The 20,753-nt window shown below is 37.6% G+C and overlaps 1 protein-coding gene across 1 annotated transcript; it reads left to right on the forward strand.

Annotated features, from left to right (window-relative positions):
- Nucleotides 1-2,391: 2,391 nt before the first annotated feature.
- LOC111903612 (protein ANTAGONIST OF LIKE HETEROCHROMATIN PROTEIN 1-like) lies at nucleotides 2,392-3,456 on the forward strand. Its single transcript, XM_023899381.1, has 3 exons — nucleotides 2,392-3,140; nucleotides 3,255-3,258; nucleotides 3,376-3,456. The coding sequence occupies exons 1-3, from the start codon at nucleotides 2,392-2,394 to the stop codon at nucleotides 3,454-3,456; spliced, it is 834 nt and encodes a 277-aa protein (XP_023755149.1).
- Nucleotides 3,457-20,753: the final 17,297 nt, after the last annotated feature.

Genomic DNA, 20,753 nt, shown 5'->3' on the forward strand with positions numbered 1-20,753 from the left:
AGGAGTCCCACCTCAAATGTATCATCCAAACCATCAACATTAGGACATGTGCTTCCTATCATTGGTTCAGTCAAAGGGCTTTCAATTCTTGGTATATAGGCAGGGGTTGACTCAACTATTTCACTCAATGTAACAAGGGGTTGTTCCAAGGTTGTTTCAGGTAATGTACTAGGGGGTTGGTCCATAGTTTCTACATTCTCAAAAACAGGGGCTTCTTCACTAGGACAATCCCCTGAATTTGACCATGTCAATCACAAGCTTTTACGACAAAGGGACTCAGAAATTTCGTGTATCTTTATCTTTGCAGGGTTTGGGGACATTTGATACGTATGCAGCTTGGTTTCCTAAAACTCTGTACACACTTCTATCACCTTGTGTTCATAAACGTATGACCAAAAGTGGTTTATATCTTCGTCACAACCCAAAATCTAAATCCTAGGTTGGTCGTTTGAAATGATAGTAAATACTTTTACCTGGTTCCACACAATCAAGCAATTCCATTATCTCGTCCATATCATGCACCGAGAACAAGTCACTATCAATGCCATAAATATATTTCATCTTCCCCTTTATGTATTTGCAGCCTAGAAAGTTCGTAAAAACTCCACCATAGTTCAATCGTATCGAGAACATAGATGGATTGTCAGCTGCGAACCCAAAAAATAAAATAAATAAATAAATAAATAAATTACCTTTTAGGAACGTATAATGGATGATCAACTGAAAATGTAGAAAATTTTACCGTATGAGCTTTGGAGATCGTATTCCTCCCATTCTTGCCTAGTCCTCCAGTTCACCATCGTAGAAAACTAGGGTTTTCTTGTGCAATGCTAAGGGTCAACGGAGGATGAAATGAGAAATGATCGATTATCGAAGTCGCGCCATAATGGTTCATGTATACAAACCCTGAAAAGACGAAAATGCCCTTGCGTGCAAGGCACGTGGGTAGCTTAAACGGAAGCATTTAACAGTTAATGTGCATAGGGACCAACCGTGCAAGATAAATAACAACGAGAGACTGCCCAAGTTAAATTTTGGAAATATGGACTAAACACGCTTTCTGACATGTGCATGAGGGACGAACAGTGTAATTTACCCAATTTCTTATGTACCTGATCTCGTAAAAGGGATTATTGACGATGCAAGTTACGGTTGCTGCTTCCGCAAAAGGAAGTTTTTCAAATTTGAAAGCTCTTGAAATCATATCTCCAAGGTACCATGACTCAAGAAAGATAAGAAATATTAAATGGATTAGAAATTTTAAGTATTGAAAGTCATTTTTTTACAAAATATTGAATATTGTAATATTAGGCCACACGGAGTCGTTTCAAAATTGAGAAATGGGTTAGGGCGGTACCCCGGTACCGCCGGCAAACAACTTCCTTTTAATTGGGTTTAGCGGGTTGAATGAGTTGTTTGTTTCTATAGGGTTCACCAACCCGTGAGTTTATGCATTCAATTTTCCTTGACCATTCAACTTTTCTTTGACTATTCATGCATGCATGCAATCTGCAAAGATTCCTGCCAAAACTTTAATTTACTTTTATTGCATGTGAGTATTTTTGAACAATATTCACCAACCACCCGTGAGTATTTATTTTATTTATTTATCTATTTTTTGCTTTCTTTTTATAAGTTTACGATGAATGCAAAATTTACTTATTTGTAGTGTGATTTGTATGGAAATATTTTACAAGTTGGTTCAATTCCTCTAGTAACCTTCAATGGATTCCCGAGGCAAAGGTAAACAAATCGGTTCTAACCAAAGATGCAAATCCACGAAAGACGGTCAAGTCAAAATATTCCACTTTCTTCTCCAACCTTTCATAACCCAAATCCAAACTATCAACAATACCAAATTTACCAACAAAACCAAAACTACCAACAAAACCAAAACTATCCACAACAATATTACCCAGTGTAACAATCTTACAACACATTTACGCTTTCAGAGGAAAATCTGAGTTATAATCCATGTAATCAGTTTTCTCAAAGGGTTCCAGAAACTCAATTCCAATCTTCCCAACCCGAGCATTTCCAGTTCCATGATTCTCAGAACGTAGAATTTGAGAGTTCTAGTGACGATCCGGTTCCCGAAAGAAATGAAGAAGAAACTAGTGAGGAGTTGCGACCTATTGTTGAGAAAAAACGCACCTTTATAAACCACCAGAAGTCAAAGAAATGGGTGGAACGTGAAGAGTTGGCTTTGGCTAAGGCATATGTCGATTGTTCTCAAGATAAACATCATGGAAACCAACAACGGTTCGATGCACCTCAGCAATACGTCAATTAGCGAAGGGTTATAACCCATACTTATTAGATGAGTATCTAAATATGTCAGAAAGAACTTCTCATGAAGCTCTATAAAACTTTTGCTATAGTATTGTCCAAATGTATAAGGCTGAATATTTACGCCGTCCAACATCCACTGACATTCAAAAATTGTATGAAGCACATGAAGCTAGACATGGATTCCCTGGAATGCTTGGTAGCATTGACTGCATACATTGGAATTGGAGGAATTATCCAACAGAACTGAGAGGCCAATACATGAGGGGTGACCATCAGTATCCAACAATGATACTAGAAGCAGTGACATCACAAGATTTATGGTTTTGGCATGTATTCTATGGTGTAGCTGGTTCGAACAATGATTTGAACATCCTCTACCAATCACCATTGTTTGATGAGAAATATCATGGAACAGGACCTGATTGCTCATTTGATCTGAATGTTGAACACTACAAGCATGGTTACTATCTTGCCGATGGAATATATCCAACATGGGCTGTATTCGTGAAGGCATATCCATATCCAATAACAGACAAAATGAAACGGTTCAAGGTGGCACAAGAATCAGCAAGAAAGGACGTAGAACGTGCGTTTGGGGTCCTTAAAGGACGTTGGGCCATATTAAAGATGTCGGCACAGACTTTGACGGTGAAGAAAACGAAAAACATAATGTATGCTTGTATTATACTGCACAATATGATACTGAAAGATGAGGGTGCTGCGATATCTCCTATGCATCAGCCCGACTCCCCAATGACAAAGTCGAAGACCCAGAAATCATACATGAATTACGCAATGATGAAACTCACCACCAGCTTCGATCTGATCTTACTGATCACCTTGAACATGTTTACATTTCAACTTTGAATAACTAGTTAATTTTAATTATCGTTTTAGGATCTTAATTATTTTGTCTTTTTGAAGTGTTTTTTTAATTATCGTGTATTTTTTTCTATTTGTAGTGTGGTTTTTTAATTAATGTTATTTTTAATATTATTTTAGATTTTTTGTTTTAAATTAGCAAATATTTATTTTTAAATAAAAAATGCTATATTTTATTTTATTTTATCTTTTTTAATTTAGTTAAATGATGTGGAAAGTGGGTTGAGTGGGTTGGGAAAGAAAGGATTTCCATATGTTGTGGGTTGGGAAAAATTGAAGTGAAAGAATAGAAAAAAACTGATGTGGCAGTGGGTTGTGAGGGAAAGACTCTCTCCTCTCTTAGAGATGTTTTCGCTTCAAAAAATGCACCAAAACATTGATTTACGTGATTTTTTAGGTTTTTGTTTGTATGATTTGTTTGATTATAAGATTTAGTGTATTTTGACAATTTTTTAGATATAAGGGCACAAAAATATAATCTCTTCCAAGATAGGAAAAAACAAAGACCAGCGCCCTGCAAGCAACCATATAAATACATAAATCTATTTATTGACATGTAACCAGGTGTTTACTTTTTCCAAAACACCGATGCTTTCAAATAAAAATATAATATAAAAATAGACAACTAGTTATTTCCTTACCAAAATACATTTAAAATCCATTAAAATAGAAGCTTTTGTATATAACAGTATTACCAGTTCACAGAAAACTATCATTCGGCCAAAAAAACTAAAGGTTCAAGTCTCCTTAGAAATAAAATATATATATAAATTTATGAGTAATAATCGACCGTTAAACGTTTAAAAACTATAATAAACAAAAACTTTTGTAAACAAAAATCCAATTCCTTTTATTCTAATAGTAGTTTTTAAATATCATTTTTGTTCAAAGAAAATACGTCATCCAATTATTAAATTAACTCTTTAATAAATTATTGATTTGTCTGCCGCAAAATAAATCGCAGAGCAGTCCTACATAATCCAATATGCGACAGGTGGTTGGACCCAGTCCAAAATTATTGTAACCAATCCATTAGTATAAGCAAAGCAAAAAGCCTTTTTTGTGAGCCATCCTCCCATAGTCCCATGCTGCATTATTATTCATTGGTGGGGTTTATCAATTATCATGTTGCCTTCTTTCTTTTATTTTCGAACAGATTATTATATTCGTATTTTTTTTCCTACTAATAATATTTGAGAACATTGTTGTACAATAAACTTAAAACCAACCGCTACAAATGACAGTATACATTTCTTTCTTTCTTTATTATACGGGAGTTTGATCCGTACACAACAATATTTATCCATAAACAACAGTTAATGTTTTAAAATGTTATATTGTACAACTATATAATGCATAAATTATTGTGTATGGCAAAAAACTGTTGTTATAATATTATCTTGTCTTTGTTTCTTTTACAACATTGTGGTGGTAAGGGTGCCCAAATATCTTGGTGGTGGAGATAGTGGTTGTGGTTGAAGTTGGTGGTGGCTTGTTTTTTTATAGAAAAAGAAGAAAAAAGGATATGTAGTGGTGATCAAAAATCAAAGCACAAATAAAAAAACCACAAAAACCAAAACTGGAAAAAAAACCGATGTACAGTTATTAATTTTGCAGAAACCGAAGATTTACAGTGCGATGTGATTTTTGTTTTTACAAAACCGAAAATAACGAAAGTGCACCTAATGTTGGAGTTTTTATTTTGTTTAAACTTTAAAAATGTTGAAATTTGGTGTTTCTAAAATGTTAATTGTTAATTACTTATATTATTAGTGGTGTTTTTAAATTCCCATAACTTTTATAAATATGGTTTGGTGGTGTTTAAACTTTTAAAGTAGATTATTGAAATTTGATATTTTGTTGATGTAAATTGTTAAGTGTTTAACTTATTAGTTTGTTAGTGTTTTAAGTTATTATTTTATATTTTATTCTTTTTTATAATTATAGTTAATAGTCTTTGAACTATTAAAACCATAAAAAATTACGAAATTCATAATTGATAGTTTTTGAATCTTAAAACTACAAAAAATTACCAAATTCATACGGTTAAAACCAGTCTCAATTCCACGGTTAAATAAAATCGCATAACCGCATCGCCAAAATAGGTGTACCATGCCGTTTCAAATATGTAATAAATGTATTTGCGGTTTATGGTTTGGTTTTCACTAATAAATGTATCAAACCACACTATGCTCACCCTTAATGATAGTACTTTAGAGAAAAATGGAAGAAGGCACTGAACGACGAGTTTTAGGGTTAGGGTAAAGTGAAGTTATCTATTAATATATAATAGATTATTTTAAAATAAAAAATTAATAAAAAAAACCAAGTTACGGGTAATAGAGTAATTATAGGTTAATTTTCAAATAAACCCAAACAATATAAGAAATTGAAACTAAAGAAGTGCCTAGACATTTTGCTAGTTTTTTCGCTTAAAGACTTAAAAAGGTAATAAACTTTAACATGTGTACATATTTAATCACTTATATTTTATTATGCACATATAATCATTAAACTTGTTTACCGTTAACAAAAATTACCATTATGATCTACATTAACCGGTCAAAATATTATTTTGTGAATATGTAAACTAGTTTAATGGTCACATGTTTACAAAAACATAAGTGCCTAAATATGTACACGATACAAAGTTTATTACTCTTATAAGTCATTAACATTTTTATTTAAAACCTATATGTCACCGAACTATATCAAATTTCTAATAATTATGGAATTAGATTTTAACCAGTCTCTAGCCTCCACCAATCCTTAGCACCTAACTGAAGAAGGTTTAGGGTACACTTAACCTTCTGGTCATCCGAGAACGAACATGTGAAGAAACAACCATCCACATCAGACAACCACCTCATCACCACAATCGGGTCCTTAACCCCATTAAACTCCAAGGACATCGTATTGTTGAAGTCCCGATACTAGAATGATCTCACCCTGAATCCCTGCAGCAATGGCAACCTCAATCACAGTGGCGTACCGCTCATCAAACATCCCAATCATAGCAGTCTTGATAGACCCAAAAACCCTGGGGATGACACCCCGAACAACAGCAACTACCTCGCTCAAGGACAAGGGAGGTGATTGCTTATGATTAGTGAGTTCCCCCAAAGTACCATACATAACCAATACAGATAACAACATGCATATATGAGCCTTCAGTCTGACTGGACCACCTCAAGGGCTTACATCCTATCTCGACCTCTCTCCGGGCCTTTGTCCTGACTGCACCACCTCGCAGGCCTTCAGCTTATCCAGACCTCCATAGGTATCCTGACCTTCAGCACAAAGTAGGTCCTCCTCAACCCAACAAACCATAACATGTCGACATATATAATAACAATCAATAACTAGCAAGACAAATAATCATATATATCTACCAATCTAACGCATACTCAGCATAATATCAATCCAATATACCAAGATACATAATGCAGTGGGCTGGAATTGGTTCCTTCAACCCACAAGCATAGTGAGGAAAACTTACCTCCAAGTCTAAAAAGATAGCAGAAAAGAACACTACTTCAAATGCCAACTCTATGGATCACTTAAACAACAAATAGTGATCTAAACTCAAACTATAGCTCAAAATACCCAAAATGCCCCAAAGTCAAACTTGGTCAAAGTCAACGATCAAAGTCAAGGTCAACTCCACCGATTCGCTACGACGTGGCCATCCTTGGCCACACCATGGATTTTAATTGACAAAACAGATGGGTCTCGACCCAGTCACCATGCCATGGCAACCTAATCCATGTCATGTGGACTGGTCTGGACAACTTAAACCATTCATTCATTTTTCCCCAAGCTTCAAGAGCTCCAAAGCTGAAATCTGGTCCCTCCCATGGTCTTGATGGATAAACTTCCCTACTTTGTTCCTTAAGACCTATCAATAAATCAAGATCCTAAATCCTAACTCCTAAGAATAACTTAATGCATCAAGACTCTCATTAAGCACCCAAATCCTTAGAGTTGCACCTTTAAAGTTTCCAAAATGACTTCATATTCCTAATAAACCCTAAAAATTATGGCTTTATGGATAGGCATGTCCAATGCATGTCCTTTCCATTTTAGGACAAAATATAACCATAAGGAATTAAACTTGAATACAAGATAAAAAAAACTCCATAGATTCAAAGATCTGGACCACATGTGCATTAGGTGATAATGGTTTATAGTATCATATCAGGACCAATGGATGACATATAGGTCGTGGATCATGTGTAATGGGTGGTAGTGGCTTATAGTGTCATGTCAAGACCAATGGATGACATATGCTTTTTGGGTCAGGTGCATTGGGAGTGGCTATTTAATTTGCAATGTTCAAAATATTGAACATTATAATTGAAAAGGGCATCATAACAAACCTTTTCACAATGGATTAAAAACTTTATATTCATCATGGAAATTTAATGAAACTTAAGGAATTTTTTTTACTTTAGTTAATTTAAAAACAATATACATACAGAAATTAAATAACTAACAATATAATTTAACTTGTTTTTGGTAATTTGAACCATACATTTATAATGAACATTTCATATCCGATATATCATCGTTTACGTGACCAAATTTTTTGCAAATGGAGTTACACATTTAATAAGATCATATTAAAAATAGATTAAAAGTAAATAACATTATTTCCAACCCTAAATCGACATCATTGAAGAATCATGTTTAGGAACTCCTTCCTCTTGATGTTTCTAGCCAAGATTATCATGTAATCTATTAAATATTGATTTTGATCTCTTGTGTCTGACTTCACCAAACCCATTACTCTCATTCTTGATTCCAAACCTTCTAGGTCTTCTCGAATGGTGTGATGAAATCTTCATTAAAGGTTGCGTTTGATGAAAGATAATCCATTAATGTTGTTTAGAGAGGTATCTTGGTACTATTGAATGAAGAGAAGATGGTTTACAAAATAGGAGTTGTTATGTGGGTAGAAAACAAGTGGACGACATTATGTTGAATGAAGAAAAGAGGGTTTACTAGTGATCTTTTAATATCTTCCCTTTATTCCTATAAAATCCACCACATACACATATTATCTACCACATCTACATCTTACTTCATTATAAATGAATGTCTTCTTCATCCAATGCTAACAATTCTTCGGATATTTTGTTTTAAGTAAAGAAGCTTGCTCTCAACAAAAGTATTGATGATGTGTACACATGTATTAATGTGGATGCAATCAAAGTAAAGCTTGATACTTCCATCTAGAATCGTGAGAATAAGATAAGACGGATCGAGGCAACTAACTTGATTCACAAAGAAGTTTTATATAAATATCTTGATGACGAGATCAAGGCAGAAAAAAGTACAATATCTTGAAGACCTTCATGGCATGATTAAAATGAAAAATATGAAATGTAATGAGCTTAGTAAATAGATTAGATCTTAATTTTTATTTGAATATTTTGTCAATTTAATAAATATATTTTGTTGTCTACTTTCTATTTTTTTCTTATATAACTAGTTTTATTAATTCTATATATGTTCTTCTAACATTATATTAGTTACTTTGATGTTATTAAAATCTATTTCAATTTTTTATTTTATGTTGTTCTAACAATTTTATGTCAATGTTGTATAATTGGTTATTATGATTCATATTCCAACCATATTTCGAATAACAATGTAAAAAAACATGATATTTATAAAGATAAATATAAATCCAAATATAGTTTGAGTTGATTTGTTTTGACAAAAAAAATCCCTTTTGTGATCCAACAATAATAATTGTATTTATAAGGGCAATTAGGTCATTTTGTCATTAATTAATTGGTTCTTGATAAGGCACAAATAATTGCACTGGTTGTTTACTAAAAAGGGTTACTTTTTTTTAATAATGTGTTTAGACAAAACTACCCTTAGTACTCACATATTTATAATTATTTCAAGGGCAATTTGGTCTTTTTGCACTCTACATCTGTCTCAACTAGAAATTTTTGTGCCTTGTAACTACAACACTTAAGCCAAATTATGAATCAAAGACATAAGAGCATGTATGATGCATACTCTATGACAACAAAATTTTAATCAAACACCCCATGCAAGCAATTCAAGTAGTCAATAAGCAATTGGAAACCCTAGAAGTTCTTGTTTAAGTCCATTTTGGACTAGGACTTTCTTATTGGGCCCAATGGACCAATAAGCTTCCAATTTGACTATCTTGGGCTTAGAACTCTTAAATGGGCTCTAATTTCATTTATTTTAACATTTTGGGCCACATTGGGTCTAGAATGAAATAAAATACCTAAATGGACCTTATTGGGCCATAACTAGCCTAAGTTAGCCCTAATAGGTTATAAAAATTATATTTTTATTTATTTGGGCCAAAAATCACCTAACTTAACTACAAAATGGGCTTAAGCATTCAAGGCTCAAATATTCTTTCTTCCCTCTCCATTTTCGGCCCAAACCCAACCCAAGAAGAGGAGTTGACTTTTGGATGTCACCTCACAATTATTCAAGGGATTTCCATGCAAGATGACTTATACTTCCATGCACCATCCAATCACTCACTCTCTTCTCCCCTCTCTTTCTTTCTCTCGGCCAAAACAACACCCACACACACACTTCACACAAAAATCTCTCAAATAAACTCTCTCCATTCCTCTCCAAAACTTTCGAGATCTAAGGAGCTTTCAAGAAGATATCTCCACAAATTCTTCATCTAAGGTAAGATCATGCTTGGATCTATGATCTAGGTTCTTTGTTTTATCAAAAATCTCCTTCTAATCCATGTAAAATCATGATCACTCTCTTAGAAACCCTCTAAGTTCGAAATCAACAAAGGAAGGCTTGTTAGGGCCGAAAACAACATCAAACTCCTTCCAATCTTCTTCAAAAGCAAAACAACAACTCAAGCTGAGCTTCATACCCCCTCTTTTTCGGTTTTTATGAGTTTTTATGGGGGAGAATACAAGCAAATGTGTAGATCTATGAGTAAATGTATGCCTTGTGTGATTTTTATGCTTGTATGTATGATTTTATGTGTTTTGTGATGAATATGTTAGCCAACAAGTACCTAAAAACCGAGATCTACAACATGAGGGATGAAATAAACATAACTTATACCATTTTACACTAATCAAGTCTAGAAAAATAGTTTATTTGGTTAGGATGAACATTTTTGGACATAAAACCCATTGTTGGGCTCAAATTGTCAAAAATACAAAACTAAGGGCCCAAAACGACAAATGATAATTTCTGGAGGTTGAAAAGGGTCCAAACAGTTTCTAATATAATTTTTCTGAATATCAACATTTTTGAGGGGCTTAAAATGTAAATTTTGAACATAATGGGCTAAAATGGGCTTTTCGGCCCAATAAGCCCCAAATTGCGAGATTTTTGAAATTGAGGGGCTGGAAAAGCAACTTTCTGTAAAACAGAGGATTACAAGTGTATTAAAACCATTTCAAAGGTCAAAAATGTTTTTCAAAGTCAAAAGGGATCAAAAATGCAAAAATTTTCCATTTTCAGCCAAAACTGTAAAGTTTGCGAAAATGGGGGTTCCAACCGAGAAAACTTCATTTTTGAAGGACTTAAGCTGTTTATCAAGTAAATCTGGGCTGAAAATGTATTTTCAATCAGTATTGATACTAAAGTGTCAAGAAAAATGGTTTAAGGACTAAAATGGAAATTCTTTTATATAAAGGATTAAAAGTGTAAATTTTATCCAAGAAGGGTCGTGAGAAGGTAACCTCTTACTTTAAACAAATAAATCCTTTAAGATAAAATACGAGAACCACGACTACCGGCGAAACGTAATAACAAATACACTTTCAACACTAATAGCGTTACCAAACGAATTGATTCAGTCTCGAATCAATAACAAATCAAAAATCAATAAACAATAGTACTTCAATAAACACGCGAAATTTACGAGAAGTTAATATTCAATCTTTGGGCTTGAAAGTTTCAAATCGTGCTTGTTGGGCCTAGCTAGCCCAATAACATGATCTTTAGGCCCGAAGGGAACACACTTACATGTTATTGGGTCTTTTATGACCTAATTCCATGTAAAAGGACTTTCAATAGCTTTATTGTGCTGTTGGGCCCCAAGGGTCCATTGGTACTGCTAGCAAAGTCGAGAAGTCAAATGCGAGTCGGGCCAAGTGCCTTTCGCATTCCCGATAGCCTTGAACGAATTATGGAAATAACGGGGGCTTCGTACCCTCCTTTCTCCTCTGTTGTGGGCTATGAGAAGTCAGGGTGGTTGGATTAAGTGAGTAGTACGGACAACGCCTAAGGGATCGTTTGTATTTGGTAGTTATAAACTAGTCATTGTCATTAATGCGTGATTATGACGACTCACAACCCATAATTAATCCAATGTCACCTGGGTAATCATAAACAATCGTCGTACCGGTATACCAATAAATAAGACATGTAATTTTATGTATTGGGAAAACATCGGGTTTTCCCGGGGAGTTCAACACTTTTACCTTCGTGATGTATACAAAGTTTAACAATTATACACGTTTACAAGAATCAACAAGCATACTTACGGATCTTCACACTTTTTCTTACATACAATACTCTTTTCAAAAAATATCGGATTTTCTGGGTTTTCAAACTTCACAAAAATCATTTTTTTAATCATTACTTATGAACTCACCAACATTTCATATGTTGACGTTTTTCCAAAATACTTGTATTCTCAGGTAACAGGTAAACCGAAGAATAGGTATTCAGTGATGTCATGGTGTTTTGTTTAAATTAGTATCGAACGGTTTAAGTTATGGAAATGTAATGTTTTAAACATTGTACTGAATGTAAATAATATCAGTTGTAATATTTCAATGCATGGTGATGAATGATGTTATGATTCATGTATAATCATTATGATGGTATTCAATTGAGTCACAATAGCCCTCAGACGTTTCCGCCGTCTGGTTCGGGGGTGTGACAGGTTGGTATTAGAGCTCTGTTTATAGTGAACTAGCATATCTAACCACACATTGATATGCAACTATAAACCTAAAGAGGGACTAACACAACTCTGAACAAAACAAGTAAAACATAACAATAAAACACCCTTGCTTGCATTAGGAACAAGAACCTAACACCGAACCAAACAAGATAATGCTAGTATCTCGGTTAATCCAAGACTGTTCTTAGTTGTATCAAGGAGCGGATGTAGCCTGATCAACTACATTCCCTCCAACGTATAACTATCACACGTCCTGAGGAGATCGTGATAGCTAGGGAACCCAAAAACATACCCCTTTATCACCAAAAAGAGAACATCCGTTTAGTCTATACCATAGTTGTAGAGTCATAGGAGTAACGATAGTTTATACCTTCCCCCAGTCTTCATGGAGGGAGGGCAGTAGGGTATCCAGTTTCATCAAGTCCTAGTGGATCACGGGATGCTTGAAGATGAACCAGAAGGGAATCAAGAGGGAGCACACGACGTCGGACCTGACGAATACACATACACACCGACTACAAGTTCGAGGAGGCCGATGATGACATAGAGGAAGGACAAGACTCGGGCAAAGATCACACCACGTCGTTTGTTAGCGAGGCGCAGCAGGACCACCCCGCCCTACCAGTGAACCCCGCAAGGGAGAATCGCTCCCCCGAAGTTGAGATTGCTGCCCTGTGGCAATAGCTATTTGCCATGGAAGCACGTGCAGTGCGAGTTGAGCATGAGAGGGATGTGGTCATTGGAGACATGGTGGAGATGGCTCAGTTGTTGGCTCAACACTTCGGCATACGATCTCACCCCCTATCTTAGGATACTCCGTGGAGTACTAGGGATAGCAGTATCAGTCTTTAGTACTATGTCATTAGGATTTATGCTATGTACCCTGACTCTATGTTTAAGTGATTACACTACTCATAGAGCTGTTATGCTATCAAACTAATATCACTTATGTATGCTCTTTCGAGCAAAATTTTCATGTATCAAATGCGGATAATATTAGTAAACTTTTATGTGTTTTACTTTGATGTTGTAATCTGCTATGTGTACGAATTCATGATTGTGTGCCAAATTGTGAAAGTACCTAAGTTAGTGCCACACACTTAGCTCATAGGATCATGCTTTCACAAAAAGCTCAGATACTCAACATCTTTCTGTTCCTTGGTAGAAAGATGCCTCGAAGACCCACTCACGGAAACCCTGGACCAACTCCACCCGAAGTTGACTCAACTACATTCTAGGCAGCTGTATCTGCTGCGGTCACTACGGCAATGGCACAAATTCACCAAGGGAACAATGGAGGAGTCAACGAACAAGGGGCCGGGAGTTCGAACAACGGAATGAATCAAGGACCCACCAAAACATGTTCCGACAAAGACTTCACAAACGCCAAACCACGAACCTTTAACGTGTCACACCCCAAAACCACAAACGGCGGAAACGTTCAGGGGTGGAGGACGTCATGTACAGTATCACAACAGTGTAATATAATAAACAAGCAACAACATCATCCATTGCATTATAAGTAAAGTTTTAATACATGTGTGTTCTTTCAGTGTAGTAAGACACCAAAAATATACAATCAAAATAAAAGACGAGACTTTTCTGCTCCGTCTTCTCAAAACCTGGCCTCCGTACCTGTCTACTGGTGACCTGAGAATACAAGTTATTTTGAAAGCGAGTGTCAGCTTTAAAGCTGGTGAATTCATAAGTATATAAGTGTCATTGCCTTGTTTGTGAAAATCTGTTATGAAGGCCATGTAAATCGTTAAATGAAAATGTTGATGTAAGTATGAAATCCCTAGAAAAACCCTTATTTTCTATAAGTATGAAATGTAGTCTTCTACCAAGACCCGAATGTTTTGTAAGTATGAAGTGTAGTCTTCTACCAAGACCCGAATGTTTTGTAAGTATGAAGTGTAGTCTTCTACCAAGACCCGAATGTTCTGTATGTATGAAGTGTAGTCTTCTACCAAGACCTGAATGTTCTGTTTGTAAAATGATAGTTTTTCCTTTATGTTGACTAGTACTAAAAGTGCTTAGTCTAACTCACCGTTTATGTGAATGTGTCACAAAATAAAGTAAACAGGAAAAATGTAATATTGTAAGTGTTGTCACTGGGTACTAGGACCAACACAACATCGCATTAAGCGAAATGTATAACCTAATGAACATCCGAAGATTATCCAATTGTCCTCTGTAGCAGCAGCAAGTGGGTGGAAGGGTTAGTCCCAAATCGATTTCCTAATATAAGTAGTAACCTTAGACCTCCGAAGATGGTCATCGACCACTGGTGCTAAACAGTGGGGTTCGGAATGGTAAGTCCCGTCTAGTTATTCCCATTGAACCGGGATAGGAAAGACAATTTCACAGTAAGTACTACCAAATCATCCTCATAGTCCTAAGTACAAGTATCCAGGTAAGTGAATACAAGATAATGCACCTATGTAAAAGTGTTCCTGTATGGTATTCATGTATGTGTGTCCATGTAACAGGTAAGTATATGTAAACATATTCATGTATCAAGTAAACATCTGTAAGTACTCATGTATCAGGTAATGTACTAGTATAGACTCATGAATGAACTGACTCTTGTGTGACTCCTTGTAATAGAAGTAATGTTTGATATCTTCCCATTATCCCTATGATAATCTACTGTAATATAACTAGTTGATCATGTAAGTTTACACACTCTTACTACTCAAGGGTGTGAGAAACTAAATGAAAGATGCAAACTATAACATCAATACATATATAAGAATATAAGTGTATATGCATAGTTTAGTTCAAGAATGTAAAATGGTTTTGTAAGACATCTTATGGGTTTTGAACAATAAATAACAATGACTTGATGTCATTTGAATAAACATTTCAAAAGTAAAACATTTGGTAACAATGTGCTTTTAGGATGTAAAACCATTTCATGCATCACATTTTGTAGCATGTAAAACATTGATTAGGGGTATGAACTCGCCTGTAGTTGGTGATTAGAATGAACTGAACGGTATAGGACGGCTAGGTGTCAAGCGAGGACTTGTGCACACACTACGATCCTAATGAACATATAATCACACATATATGCACTCAATTAGACTCAAAAGACTAATTGATAAAGTTTAAAGCATCCTAGACATAGATAACACTTTATATAAGTGTTTTAAGCCGTAAGGACTTCATCTAAGATATTGTGGGACAGGGTACTTGAGTTTAGGGTTTCCAAAGGACCCTATATGAGAGTTTACTCTCCATAAACCATCACACATGGAGTTTACGGTTGTAAACTCTTGAGTTTACGGCCGTAAACTCCCAAACATGTGTGTTTGGTGTGTTTTGAAGTCCCAAACGCTTTCTAGAATTATTCTAACCTAGTGGCTATGTCCTTGGAAGGGTTTAAGGTCTATAAGTACTCCAATTAGGAGTTTACGGCCTCAAGGCCATTTCCCCTTGGAGTTTATGGCCGTAAACTCCCTTGGGGTGTTTCCTTTGTTGCTTTCAAGCCTCTTGCACTTGTGGGATATGTTCTAGACTCTTATTCCTAGTATATGAAGGCATTAGGCACACCTTAGTGCCCTTTTTAGGAGTTTACGGCCCAAGAACCATGTCTTGGCCGTAAACTCACTTGGTTGAGTGATTTTGGTGTGGTTTGGTCCTTTCATTTAGTGGGTACAATTTCTTGTAAAGGCCTAGGGCTTTAGGTATAATGAAAACACCCTTTGTGTCCATTTATATGGAGTTTACGGCCTAAGCTTCACTTGGGCCGTAAACTCACTTTCATTTGTGTCATATGATGTGTTTAAGACCTTAAACTACTTGGGAAAATAGCCTAGATGCAAGCCTTAAAGTCCTAGTGTCCTCAAAACACCTTTTAGTGTTAGGAAATGGAGTTTACGGCCTAAGAGGGTTCTGGGCCGTAAACTCCCAATCTTGGGTGGATTTGTGTATGTTTTCATGTCCCTAACATGCATACCTAATGGTCTAAGGCCTTATCCTAGCACAAGTGTCAGTTTTGGCTTTGTTTCGGGAGTTTACCGCCCAAGAACACCTTGGGGAGTAAACTCCTAGATCTAATGATTTAGCCATCTAAATCATGTTATAAGCATCTAATATGTATTCTAACACTACTAGAAAGAGTTACTCACAATCTGGGATAAAAACTCGAAGATCCGTCAGAGAGAAAATGGCTTTTCTCTAGTTGGAATTGTGAATAATGAATTAATTTAATTCAGAAAACTATTTATAGTCCTGAAATATTTTGACAGAAAATATTTTTATTCTCGAACTTGGACTGTAACATTATGAAACTTGAAATGTCCAAATTTCACAAACCCAGGAGCATCCACTCTCCTAATATCTCCTAAAGTGCAAACCCTAATGTACACAAACTTGTTCGGAAAAGTCTGAAAATCATTAAAATTGGATTGGCTTCTATTGAATAGATATTGTTCGTACAAATGGAAATTTCGTGTTGTCACATCATTCCCCCGTTAGAAAGAATTTCGTCTAGAAATTAGAATGTAAGCAAATAAGAAATTACAAATAACTAAGCAAAAAGGTGAGGGTATTTCAGTTTCATCTGATCCTCACGTTCCCAAGTGAATTCCGGTCCACGCTTTGCGTTCCAGCACACCTTCACTATCGGGATGCGGCTCTGCTTGGTTTGCTTGACCTCTCAGTCCATGACCTCTACTAGTTCTTCCACGAAGTTGAGGCTCTCGTTGATCTCGATCTCGTCGAGTGGAATAACAAGAGTCTCGTCGGATAGGCACTTTTTCAAGTTTGACACGTGGAAGGTAGGATGTACGTTACTGAGTTCTTTTGGTAGATTGAGCTTGTAAGCCACAGGGCCGATTCTTGCGAGAATCTCGAAAGGCCCTATGTATCTTGGATTGAGCTTCCCACGCTTTCCAAAGCGTATCAAGCCCTTCCAGGGTGAGACTTTCAGTAGGACTCGGTCGCCCACCTGGAACTCCAATGGTTTCCTACGCTTGTCGGCGTAGCTTTTCTGTCGGTCTCTAGAGGCTTTTAATCGTTCACAAATTTGAACGATCTTCTCTGTCGTTTCCCGAATGATCTCCGGACCCGTGAGAGTGCTTTCGGGAACTCGTCCCTTAGCTAACTGGGTATCACCCACTTCAGTCCAGCACAGAGGGGATCTGCACTTTCAGCCATAGAGGGCCTCGAATGGAGCTACCTTTATGCTCGTGTGATAACTGTTGTTGTAGGAAAATTCAACAAGGGGTAAATGAGCATCCCAAGCTTTTCCAAAGTCTATCACACAGGCACGCAACATATCTTCTAAGGTTTGGATAGTTCTCTCACTTTGCCCGTCGGTCTGTGGATGGTAGGCTGTACTCATGTCCAGCCTAGTTCCTAGGGAACTTTGTAATGAATGCCAGAACCTCGAAGTGAATCTACTATCTCGGTCTGAGATGATAGATAAAGGAACACCGTGCAATCTTACAATCTCCCTAATGTAAGTCCTGGTAAGTTTCTCCATCTTATCTGTTTCCTTGATCGGTAGGAAGTGTGCAGGCTTAGTCAGTCTATCGACGATGACCCATATGGAATCAAGTCCACCCGTCGTCTTGGGCAACTTGGTTATGAAGTCCATAGTGATCCGCTCCCACTTCCATTCTGGTATCTCCGGTTGTTGTAGAAGACCGGAGGGTTTCTGGTATTCGACCTTGACCTTTGCGCAAGTAAGGCATTTACTCACGAAGGTAGCAATATCTGCTTTCATGTTAGGCCACCAATATAGCTTTTTAAGATCCAGATACATCTTATCTGAACCCGGATGGACGGAATAACGAGTGTTGTGAGCTTCAGTCATGACCAAGTCTTTGAAGCCACCGTGTTTCGGTGTCCAGATCTGATCCATGAGGTATAAGGCTCCGCCACCCTTGACTTACAAGTTCTTATCCATTCCTCTAAGGGATTCACCCACCACGTTTTCAGGTTTCAAAGCGTCGAGCTGAGCCTCCTTTATTTGCGTGGACAAGTGTGAATGGATAGTTAGAGTCAAAGATTTGACTCTACGACCAGTATATCCTTTCCGACTTAGGGCGTCGGCTACTACATTGGCTTTACCCGGATGATAACGAATTTCGCACTCGTAATCACTAAGTAGCTCGACCCACCGTCGTTGTCTCATGTTGAGCTCTTTCTGGTCGAAAATGTGTTGCAGACTCTTATGGTCTGTAAAGATCGTGCTTTTGGTACCGTATAGTTAATGTCGCCAGATCTTCAGAGCAAACACAACTGCTCCTAGTTCAAGATCGTGGGTTGTGTAGTTAACCTCATGTGTCTTCAGCTGTCTCGAGTCATAGGCGATGACTTTACCTCGTTGCATCAGAACACATCCGAGTCCTTGATTGGATGCATCGCAATAGACAATGAAGTCTTCTATCCCTTCGGGGAGGGATAGTATTGGGCGGTGCACAAGGCTCGTTTGAGCGTTTGGAACACTCTTTCCTGTTTCTCTGCCCAGTCAAAGGCCACGCCTTTCTGGTTCAGGGCGGTAAGAGGTTTCGCTATGCTGGAGAAGTTCTGAATGAACCTGCGATAGTAGCCAGCTAGACCTAGAAATTGACGAATTTCGGTAGGTGTCTTTGGTGCTGACCAGTTCTCGATGGCCTTAATTTTGGAAGGGTCCACGTGTATACCTTCTCCGCTAACCACATGGCCCAAAAATTCGACTCGCCGAATCCAAAATTCGCACTTCGAGAACTTTGCGTAGAGCTTCTCCGTTCGCAATGTTTCTAAGATTTTACGGAGATGTTGACCATGCTCCTCCTTACTTCGAGAGTAGATGAGTATGTCATCAATGAAGACGATGACGAACTGATCCAAGTAAGGACGACACACCCTATTCATCAGATCCATGAATACTGCGGGCGCGTTAGTTAATCCGAATGGCATCACTACAAACTCGTAGTGCCCATAACAAGTTCGGAAGGCTGTCTTGGGAACATCTTCCTCTAACACTCGTAGTTGGTGGTATTCATATCGCAGATCTATCTTCGAGAAGTAGTTGGCTCCTTGAAGTTGATCAAATAAATCGTCAATGCGGGGCAAGGGATAACGATTTTTAATGGTAAGTTTGTTGAGTTCTCTACAGTCGATGCACATGCGAAACGATCCATCTTTCTTCTTGACGAACAAGACCAGTGCTCCCCATGGCGAGAAGCTTGGTCGAATGAATCCCTTCTGGAGAAGTTCGTTAAGTTGACTGGAAAGTTCCTGCATTTCAGCCGGTGCCAGACGATAAGGAGATTTGGCTACGGGGGTAGCCCCTGGCACTAAGTCGATTCTGAACTTGACTTGGCGTTGTGGTGGTAAACCGGGAAGTTCTTCTGGGAATATGTCGGGAAAGTCGCATACTTCTGGGATTTTCTGGATGTCTTTCTGTTCTTGGCTGGTATCGACGACGTGTGCGAGAAATGCATGGTACTCCTTCCGCAAGCACTTCTGGGCTTGAATGCACGAAATGATGCGAAGGCTCGTACTAGGTTTGTCGCCGTAGATAATTAAAGTTTCGTTGTTAGGAAGGTTAAGACGAACTGCTTTTTCGAAGCACATAATGTCGGCACGCAGATGACTCAACCAATCCATACCGATGATAACATTGAAACATTTAATGGTAACTGGCATGAGATCTATCTTGAAAGTATAGCTATCTAAAGTTAAGGTACAACCTACGTATATGCAGTTTGTACTCTCTGTTTTCCCGTTAGCCATTTCTACTGTGAATGAATTATCTAATGCACATGGTTTTTGTTTAAGCAGGTGTGCAAATTTGTGACTTACAAAACTTTTCTCGGCTCCACTATCGAAAAGTATGCAAGCATAAGAGTTATCGAGGAGGAACGTACCAGTAACTATCGTAGGATCAGCTACTGCTTCCTCGTGGCCTAGGGCCATAACTCTTCCCACTCCTCCAGCCATCCCTGCTTTAGGGCAGTTCCTTTTGTAGTGGCCCACTTCGCCACATCCGTAGCAAGCTTGGCCCATACCGGCGTTAGGAATCTAGGCAGCTTGAGCTGTTGGAGTTTTGCAGAAGCGGACGGTGTGTCCCTTCTTGTTGTAGTTAGAGCACTGCATCTCCCTGCAAGGTCCGTGGTGATGGAAGTTGCACTTGGTGCACTTCGGGAGAGTCCCAGCATATGTTTTTGCTGGTAAGAGGTTAGCAGGAGCAACAGGAGTCACCGTGGCAGCATTGATCGCCACAAGTTGTTGCTTATTGGAGGATCCTTGCGGAGCCCCTCTTTTCCTCTTATTCCACCCCTTCTTGTGGTAGTCGGGGTTGGACTTCTGTGGTATAGGTGTAGGGATTGTTGTGTTCTGGGGTTTTCGGTGATCGATGAGGGATTGTGCTAGTTCCTTGGCGCTATCAAAGGTAATAGGCCTGGAAGCGATCACACTTGACTGAATCTGGGGCGACAGTCCCCATATATATCTCTCGATCTTTTTGCTCTGGAGAGCAACCATGTCGGGGCATAAGTTTGCCAAATCACAAAACCTATTTGTGTAGGTAGTGATGTCGGATCCAACCATTTGTAGACCCCAAAATTCTTGCTCGAGCTTTTGTATTTCACCTCGAGGACAGTATTCCTTCATCAGCATTTCT

The sequence above is a fragment of the Lactuca sativa genome, chromosome 8 (assembly GCF_002870075.4).
Source record: "Lactuca sativa cultivar Salinas chromosome 8, Lsat_Salinas_v11, whole genome shotgun sequence".
In the NCBI taxonomy this organism is placed as follows: Eukaryota; Viridiplantae; Streptophyta; class Magnoliopsida; order Asterales; family Asteraceae; genus Lactuca; species Lactuca sativa.

What these genes read in the sequence shown, in the direction of transcription:
- LOC111903612 (XM_023899381.1), top strand. Translation starts at nt 2,392, where the DNA reads ATGTATAAGGCTGAATATTTACGCCGTCCAACATCCACTGACATTCAA.